Source organism: Canis lupus, chromosome 3 (genome assembly GCF_011100685.1).
Source record: "Canis lupus familiaris isolate Mischka breed German Shepherd chromosome 3, alternate assembly UU_Cfam_GSD_1.0, whole genome shotgun sequence".
Taxonomy (NCBI): domain Eukaryota; kingdom Metazoa; phylum Chordata; class Mammalia; order Carnivora; family Canidae; genus Canis; species Canis lupus.
This window is the reverse complement of record NC_049224.1, coordinates 27,639,701-27,649,635: the sequence shown is the minus strand read 5'-3', so window position 1 is coordinate 27,649,635 and position 9,935 is coordinate 27,639,701. Positions and strand designations below refer to the sequence as shown.

Here is a 9,935-nt window from a genome sequence, read left to right as displayed (position 1 = left end):
GTCAGAACCGCCAAGGACCCCAAGGCAAGGTCGCAGTCTGGAACGTGGCCATCCCATGTGCTCTGGAGCCCTAGCAAAACCACTGATGGGCCCGTCAGGGCGTCAGGCTGAATTTCAGTGTGTGGCTCTGAAGGATATGTCCTTTCCCCTGGGCTTTCCACCCATCCACCTGAATCAAGGTGGACATCTACTCATCCTTTCCATTTTAGCTCAAATGCCACCTCCTCAAAGACACTAACCCCCTCCTCTACCTGTTGAGCAGAAGCCAGGACTCCTTTCATAGTGTCACTGTCTTACTGTTCCTGACTGATGGCTGTGTCTGCCTCCTTCACTGGACCTTAGCTTTTTGAGGGTAGGGACTGTGTATTATCACGTTGGTGTTCTCAGTGCTTAGCTCAGTCCCTTGTGACACTGGAGGTGCTCAGATGTTTGAATAAACAGCCACTGGCAGGGGATGCTAGCAGAAGCAAAGCCACCATCGAGGTAACAAAAGGCTGCTGGCCAAAGAGGGAGGCACTGTCTGGAAATACCCGTTTCAGTATCTATTTGTCCTTTCCCGCCCACTTTGAGGGCTACAAAGCACAGCACTTTGCCTTTTCAGTGGTCCCCTGCAGCTGTGCCGGCGCTCCGGGTGGCCGCGGATGGGGGTGCTGTGCAACAGCGGTGGCCCCAGTCCCTCCGCAAAGGCTACCATCTACACTGGGCATCCTGGTTCCTACGGCAGGAAGCACGTTCAGTTACTACCACGTTCAAAGCACGGTGCTGGGTGTTGCTTGTAATTTAGAAAGAGTTTTCGCAGGACCAGTTAAAACATTTTTTTTTCCCTTGAGTTTTAGTTTTCAGGACAATTTTTCCATCTAGAGTTCATTTTCACTGAGGATATAAGAGGCGCTGCGGTGGCATTTGGTAACTGGGCACTAATCTCCCTTGAATATCCCTAATACTGTGGTTAGCAAAGGAGCCTCAAGTCAGGAAGAGGGTAGCATGAGAAAGGAAAGAAAATATGGAAATGCTTAAACAAACTGTGATATATCCATAAAATAGAACACTCTGAAGGAGTTAAAAACAGTACTAACTCGGACAGAGCTTCCAAAGAGATCTAAAACCAGCTAACTATAGAACAAGACACACCGATAAGAGAACTTATGCACTCCTCCCCCCAAAACAATTAGATATCTCTATAATCACATATTATGTATAAATGCATATAAATGTGCCCAAAGGGCATAATTTGTAGGGAATGGAACTGAAAGATCAAGAGTGACTTTTCTATCTGTATTAAGAATGTTTGCAAAAAGAAAGCACACATAAAGGAGTAGCATAAAGGTTTTTTTTTCCTGAAAAGGGACAGCAGGGAGATAAATATTCAAAGATATATACCATTGTGAAATGGAAAACAATTTTCCTAGGTGATAGGCTGTTAAATATTGGGAACTGATAAATTTTTGTACCTGTCTTCTTAAAAAAAGTCTGCAGTTCACAGTTTAGGCAGGATGAAGTGGCCTGTGTTCTCCTCCTTGGCGGCCCTTGACTTGGCCAATCACTTAATCTTGCTCAATCTCAGGCTCTATAAAATCTACAACATGGGGATAACAGTAGCATTTAGGTCATGACACTGTTGTGAAAATTTGTTGTCAACTGTTGAGATGGCCATGAGCCACAGACCGTGAAGTTCTGTATTTTATATTTTTACATATAACACAGGATTTCAGTGCACAGAGTATACTCTAAAATAAAGGCTCTGCTAAAAGAGACCAGGATTAATCACTAAATAGAAAAATATAAACAAAAATGGTTTAAAAGGTAGAGTTTATTTGACAATTCACAAGTGATTTGCAAATTTTTATGGGTTATTTGGAGCCAAATTTGAAAACCAGTAGCTCCTCTTTTCTTCCTGGAATGTCTAACATGCTCTCATTTGTTGCCTAAGTAGTGCAAGCTTTGTCTACTCAAGGAATTCAAGCTAATTTTAACTTAAACGAGAAATAAAAATCAAATACCATACAGCAATCTAAAACCAAATACAAAGAGCATTTTTTCCTGTTGTTGTCATTAAGATCACTTCTACCAGAGATAATTTGTATACAATTATTTACGAATCAATATGAAAAAAAGAGTAAAGATCATTTAAGATCACATCAATGTTAACTCTCTAAACTTCCCACAGCAATGCAAACACAAAACCACCTGGTCCTAGTGGTGAGTTAAGTATCCGAAAAACACATTAAAAAAGATACAGGAAATACATGTAAGCCCCTACAACTTGACTTTGAGGAGAGAGAGGTGAGCCACAGAGAAATAAGCCAAGTTCTACGAGGTAAGTGTCAACCTCCTTTGATCTGTGGCCCTCTACCCCTGCAACCTTTTAGGAATGACAGCTACATGGAAAACCAACACATCAACAGAAGGGATAGTGTAGGACACTTAATTTGACCAGTAAAGTAAGAAAAGTGAAGTTATTTTTAGAAAACAACAAACATTAGAGTCTGGGTTTATTTAAGAAGAAGTTAGGTTATGTACAAGACTTGATTTCTGTATTTTGTTTCAGCTGCAGAGTGTTGAGAAAGTCCTAATTCACACTAAGCAGTGAAATTCTTTAATAACTCACCTTGAAGTAGCAAGATGCTCTTCAATTTACCAGAGATGGCCTTGTTGTGGCATCTGTACAAAAACAGTTTACCTGGAACTCCAGTTAGTTGGGTTTCAATGTTTTAAAATGTTACAAGCAGCATATGTGAGTTTGTTGGTTATTTTTTTCAGTTAAGATAGATTTAAAAATTAAATATTAACAAAGGTTCTCAACACGGTTCGAGTATCAATGCCTTCAGACATGATTTATTGATTTATTTGTGTGAAATCTGGCTTTTTGAAACTCTACTCTAGGCCCCATGAGCCCGGCTCTTTGGCTATCCACTCCATCTTTTGGCCATTCCTTCTTCTCTGTTGCACCTGCCCCAAAAAGACATTTTCATCTTGTGTTTTCATTCTTTTTTTTTTTTTTTTTTTTTTTTTTTATGATAGAGATTGAGAGAGAGAGAGAGGCAGAGACACAGGCAGAGGGAGAAGCAGGCTCCATGCTCCGGGAGCCCGACGTGGGATTCAATCCCGGGATCTCCAGGATCGCACCCTGGGCCAAAGGCAGGCGCCAAACCGCTGCGCCACCCAGGGATCCCGGTGTTTTCATTCTTATGCCCTCAATTACCATCACATATGCTGACAAGTCCCAAATATTGATCTCTGGCTCACATTTTTCTCCTAAGCTCCCTCCAGCTCACATCTCCATTTGGCTATTCCACAGGCATCTTAGGCTCAAAACAAAATTAACTCTTCATCTTGCTTTGCCTTGCCTCCTCACCTCCACCCAGACCAACTCCTCTTTCCTCTGGGCACCCTCATTCTAGTTGCTCTCTTATATGATGACAGTGCTTAGGTACTGTGATGAAACTCTCTGTATCCTACACTAGATTATAAGCTTCTTTCTCTGGTCTCTGTTCAAAAATGGGGTCTGGGACATAGCCTGTACTCAATAAATATTTTAGGTAAGAGAGTAAAAGGCCTAAGTTAGATGTCCTTGGATTGCTTACTGATCTATTAACAGACATTAGCCCCACAACTGGATTTCTAGTGAGATGGCATTCTGCTCTGTGAGTCTTTTAAATTAACCCAATTGAAACCCAATCCTTCCTCAAAAAGTTTAAACATAAAATTACCGTGTGATCCAGCAATTTCACTCCTAAATATATATCTAAATAAATCAAAGCAGGGATCCATACAAATACCTTTACATGAAGGATCAATGAAGAATTATTCACAAGTGCCAAAAGGGAGAAATGACACAAGAGTCCATCAGCAGATGAACTGATGTGGTATATCCGCACAATGGAGTATCATTCAGCATTCGAGAAGGAATGCAATTCTGACGCGTGCTGCGATATAGATACACGTTGAAAACTTTATGCTAAGTGAAATATGCCAGACACAACAAATACTGTATGATTCTATCTATATAAGGGCTATCGCCTATCTAAGGATCAGGCCATGAGATACTTCCACAGCTGATCTAATGACTTGATCAACATGGAGAGGCCTTAACTTCTGTGGAACCACAAAGTCACCCAACATGGACTGCAAAACCCACATCCTGCTGAACTACTGTTTAGTCTTGGGGGATGAGTTTTACAGGTTTACAGCTTATTTCACTAGGGAATTTAAGAGATGAATGGTGTTCCCAAGGCCTTTATAAATAGTTTCCTACTTTAATTTTACTGACTGGAATTCTGTTTAAGAAACACAGTGTCCATGGATTATATGAAGTTTGTAAATTAAAAAAAAAAAAAATCGGGTCTAAAACACATCGCATAGACATGACCTACAAACAAAGTGCCCTAACAGAGATATTCTAGAAGCAAGGCAGTTAAGCTAGAGGGAAAAACTGTACCAGACACATGAGCAAGATCTCCACCTTTTGACTGGTGTACTGGATGACCAGACTGATCACTGTGGCAACACAGCAGGTGCAATCACTTGAGCCTCTTCCCTTCCTTTCCCTCATCCCCCTTCCAAAGGAACACCCCTGCAAGGGCCCCTATATATGAAAATGAAATGTCAATTAGTACAGTGCCTGTCACATAGCACAGATTCAACAAACACTCCTTTCTGTTCCATTTCATACTGAAGTTGCTGAGAAAGCATTAACTCCAAGCACGTCTGCTTTCTGGCCACGTTTCATCAAACAGTCATTCCATTTAAGGTGTAACAATCAAGTAAGTCCTATCTATGAGTCACTGAGACATGACACTTCCTATATATGCATATATAGTAACATAGTTATAAAACACAGATAACAAGACAATCATTTATGTTGATAGAAAAAATATCCACAAAAGACATTTTCCTGTGGTACAGAAATGGGCTTAATTTTGCATTTATTAGGCACTCATTATCACCTTAATTTGGTGCTATTAGAAGAAAGCAGAGTAGTAATTCTACCCCTGGGTAGATTTGATGTGAAAGTAACTGGCAAAAGTAGGTCAGAATTCCACAGAATGGGGAGTTGTGAACGTCAGGTGTCTTATATTAGGTTATAAATCCTGACAAGACGAATGACAGGATCTCCTGAAAGCCTTTAAAATTCGCTAAGGCAATCCCAACTTGTTGAGTGAAAAGCAGCAGGTGTCTCTGGCTAGCCTGATGTGCTTTCTGTAAAGACTGAAGTGAGATGCTCCCACTTTTTGCTGGTCCTGCTTCCAAAAAAATATCCTCTCCTCCTCCAGAGTCACTCTTGCCACCACTAGAATGTGTCCTTTCATCCAAAGGACAGAGGGATCAGAATTGACTGGAAAGTACTACAAGCTTGTGGCCTGTTCCCTATTCTAGTCCAGATGCAACTTCTCTTCATGTTTTGGGTAAAAATAAAGTGTTTCTTTTCTCTCCAGTGTACTAAGCAGAAGTCACTAGGCAGGGATCCCTGGGTGGCTCAGCGGTTTAGTGCCTGCCTTCGGCCCAGGGCATGATCCTGGAGTCCTGGGATCGAGTCCCCCGTCGGGCTCCCTGCATGGAGCCTGCTTCTCCCTCTGCCTGTGTCTCTGCCTCTCTGTCTCTCATGAATAAATAAAATCTTAAAAAAAAAAAAAAGTCACCAGGCAGTGTAGTTTGAGTTTTTGAGTTTTTCTTGGATAAAATCGTTAGCTATTTTACTAGATAATATATAGAAAACAACAAAAAAACATTTCTTTAATTCAATAATGATGCTTATATTTCTGTGACATCTACATATCAGTTTCCCATAAAGAAAAACTGTCATCTAAATTTAAGGTCCAATTTTAAATCAGAAAAAATGCACTTTCACAATTTCAAGTAAGGTGAATGATTCATCTCTTTTCTTTCCAAAACGGTCGTTTTTCTAGTAATTCAAAAAATATTCTCTCACTTGGAAACGATCTTCCTAATAATCATTGCACAGTATCCTACCTGAGAAAATTTTTGGAAACATATCATTCTTAACTACTTCTTACCTGAAAGTTTTCTTAAGATTTTATGTAAATTAGTTTACCTCATGGATGATAAAGAAACAATGCTGAACATATAGAAGACAAACATTCAATGAAGACTATTTCATGACTTCAAGCACAGACCATCAGGAATGGTAAAATCATTTGATACCAAAGAAACAAAAGGATTTCTTAAAAAACAAAAAAAACAAAAACAAAACCAAACACTGCCACCAAACAAATTTTCCCCAGGGCCTGCCTCCGATTCCAGACTGGAGGGAAGATGAGGTCTGCAGGGAGAGAGCAGCTGAGCTGCACGCTCCACAGTGAAACAAAAACATGGCCTAGCACATGTGTGAAAGAATACATTTAATTTTAACCAGTGCAAAAAATGAGTTTTCAAAGGTGGTGGTTTAATTTTGAACGTCCCTTTGATTTCCACTTGAAAAAAACCTGCAAGCTTTTCCTCTCACTGCTTCCCAAAGTTCAGTGACAGCAAAACATTAAATCTATGGTGGTGCTGGAAGTTCTGCTAGAGGGACAAGGAGGATGCAACCTCATGCACTTTTTTTAATCTGCTGAAAGAAAGAGAGAAAGAGAGAGAGAGAGAGAGAGGAGAGAGAAAGGCGGAGAGAAGGAGAGAGAAGAGAAACAAAAACTAATTTTCCAGGCAGGGAAATACTTATAAAACCTTTTATGTCAAAGTCAGGATTTCACAACATAACACACTAATGCGAAATCCAGTAGCACCTGTAAGAGTTAAGCAACTGCTGCCATCACTTAAATGCTTTTTAAAAAATATCTGTAAAAGACTGAAGGAAAAAAGGATAAAGTACATTCTCCAGAGAACAACAAATGTATTTCAAAATAAAAACTGTATTTTTGTTTTTCCTTTTTTCAGTTGTTTTTTGTACAAGAATTCATAATTATCATATAATAACTTATACACAATGGGATCGATCTCTGCTCTCCTTTCCTGTGTCACTTCAAGTCCACATGTTCAGGCTACAGTCCCCAGCATCATTTTTGGATAAATATATTACCACAGTTTGATCTAAATATAGATACATTATATAATACTTGTCTCTGGGAAAAATCAGATTTTAATATTCAAACTTTTATTTATATAATACAGAAATGGAGAAAACTACAAGAGACACACAACCTAATTATGATTTGTAGATGACGATTTCTAGATACTCTCCTACCATAAATGAATAAAATAGTCTTAAGATTTTATTTATATGTGCACTTGTGTCCACCTTATCCCATATACTGTACACGTCTAATGACAATCTGGGAATTTAAAGGTGCAGCCCTCAAATTGTTAAATCACTAAAAAAAGAAAAAAATTAGGCCCTATTGGACAAGGAAAAAACTCACAAAATTTCCAATTTTAAATTTATCAGTAGGAAAATATTAAAAATAATTTTCTGTATATACATATGGGTATATGTATATATTGTATATATTGAATTACACACATGTCTCACATATCAATACAATTCAAGTGGAGACATTTTGGTGAGTTATTTTCCCATTAAATGACAACTATGTCAAAATTTAAAAATATCTTATTACATCATTAAAATAATTCACTTACCATTTCAACAGCTTACACTGTTGTTGTTAATTTTTAACTCTTCGTAACTAAATTCCCTGATCCCTAGTGTTATATCCCCTATTTAAATTAAAATCTGGTGCTCTGTTACTCAGGAACTGATGGATAAAATCACATCTACTTCAAAATTCCATCAATCAAATAAATTTTATTACCTGATTTATCAGAGAAATATCTCAACTCTGAGCTTGTGTACCTAAATTACCCTCCCTATAATAAATAGGTGAGGAAATATCATAAAATAGATGGAGGTAACTTACATGATGTCATAGCACATATAATACACGATGATTAAGTGTCTGATATAAACCTTTCAGAGACACCTGAAAACTCACTTTAGAAACTAACTTTAGAAACAAACCATTTATTTTTCACTCTAATATAAATTAATATGTATGTACTTACATACATACACGTACATATATAAAACAAAATTGTCTAGTGTTGAGTTGCTGTTTGTGAGTGAAAAAATGGTTACAAATTGATTCATTAGCTTAATTTTGTACTTAACAATTCCATCATTTTGGGGTACAAAGTCAGTGCATTTGTAGACTCCATAGAGTCAGAGACTCAGGCATACACTTTAAAAAAGAACCCTCCTCAACATCACAGGCATTGTACAGCAAGAATATATGGACTCTGATGCAATCCCTAACTCCATAAGCAGGCTAGACAGCACTTGGCTTACTTTTAAAATAGCTTCTTAAAAGAAATCTATAAAGAAACACATGTTTGCTAAAAGTCTTTTAAAATTACATCAAAACAACATTAAAACTTGTTCATTGAGAAGAGCCTATTGAATTGAATTCCTGTTTGAAATGCCTAGTTAACAGTTCAGAATATTGCCTTGTGAGGTTTGACTAGAGATGTGGTTGATGTGAAGACCCAGACAGAGTACACGGCTCCAATCCCCATAGTCCTCTGATCGGCTGTTTGATGGAAATGGATCCCCTTTAAAATTGCTATACACCTTAAAATGATCTGTAATAAACAGTTCCCCAATAACCATTATTAGTTGTAAATTGAAATGCATTGATCATTCAGAAAAGATTTCTTGCAAAATATATAAATAAATGTAACTGCATATTCTGTAAATATACTTAACATTGCTAGACCAGACCGTCAATGACGGGCTGCTGTATTTCAGTACTGTGTGTCAAATTTATTAGAAATTTAAAAAGAAAAATTTCCGAGGGACTCAGCTGCCTTCATTAGTTGGCTTTAAAATGTGTAATAAAATGGGAGACAATATCTTCTCGTAAATACATGGAATCAATATGGAAAAGTAAACTATACAGCAGACAAGATTAAAGAACACCAGAGTGTACCAGAGTGGTCACCGAGTGAAATATCTTCCAGTATAAAAAAAGGGAAGAACTCTATACACCCAGTTCTAGTAAGTATGTTTCAATTAAAGATGCAGCTCTCTCTCACTCCTGGCAAGAATTAATTGGTAATGGCACTGCTTCTCAGCAGTGCAAAAATATCCTGAGAAATTATTCAGATTACAACAGAAGACAGGGCTTTCATCACTAAGTTTTTGCACAAAACACAGCTTTAGATATCATAAATAAATAAATTTAAAAAGCAGATAACCTTCACTGTGTTGAACACAAAAAGGGGATGTGACCCAGACATTGTTAATTCTCCCATTAGCTAATATCAGGAAAAAAAAAAAAAGATTGCATTAAGTGTCTATTTATAACTTTCTAGTTAACTATGGCCAATAATATACATGGAGGTAATTTGTAGTTCAAGTTTTTCATCTCTTTTTTCCCCAACTAGCTACAAGCTGAATTCTAAAATTTACACTGAAATATACAATTCCAATTTTCAAAAGATCATCCTCCTGGAGAAGGAGTGATATTCAAATTTTATGTGCGATCTTGATGCAGAGCCCAAACAGTCCTATGAAGAGAGACAGTATATTTTTTAATCAATTGGCACTGAAATTTAACTTTCCTTAGCTGCATTCTAGTAGCTTGGCCAAGTTATCTCGTAATTCTGTTAGTTCAAATATTTTTCCATCAAGAATTTCTAAGAGTGTCTTCAGGTTATTGCGAAAAGCTTCTTGTTCATTCTGACTTTTCTCCAGACGTTGCTCTAAGTCAGACAGTTGTCCCTCCAGGTCTTTGTTCCGAATCTCTACTTCCTTTAGAGACAAAAAGTGTGATATAGATACACAGGTCAGTTCACGACTCAGAAAACAATGTAACCTTTGTGATTACTCACATGGTGGTAGTTAATGCAGTGTGATGAGCAGGAGGATGAGCTTCTGAATCTCAAGCTAACACAATTTAAGGAGATTCTTAGAATTCTGTTGC

The 9,935-nt window shown here is 37.8% G+C and overlaps 1 protein-coding gene across 4 annotated transcripts in view; it reads right to left on the bottom strand.

Annotated features, from left to right (window-relative positions):
• Window positions 1-6,830: 6,830 nt before the first annotated feature.
• The window catches only part of HOMER1 (homer scaffold protein 1), a 130,970-nt gene continuing 127,865 nt past the window's right edge, over window positions 6,831-9,935 (bottom strand). For all 4 annotated transcript variants that reach the window (XM_038532471.1, XM_038532470.1, XM_038532472.1 and 1 more), the window contains exon 9: window positions 6,831-9,763. In XM_038532471.1, coding sequence (XP_038388399.1) covers window positions 9,575-9,763 — 189 coding nt within the window. In that variant the 3' untranslated portion in view covers window positions 6,831-9,574. The remainder of the gene's footprint in view (window positions 9,764-9,935) is intronic.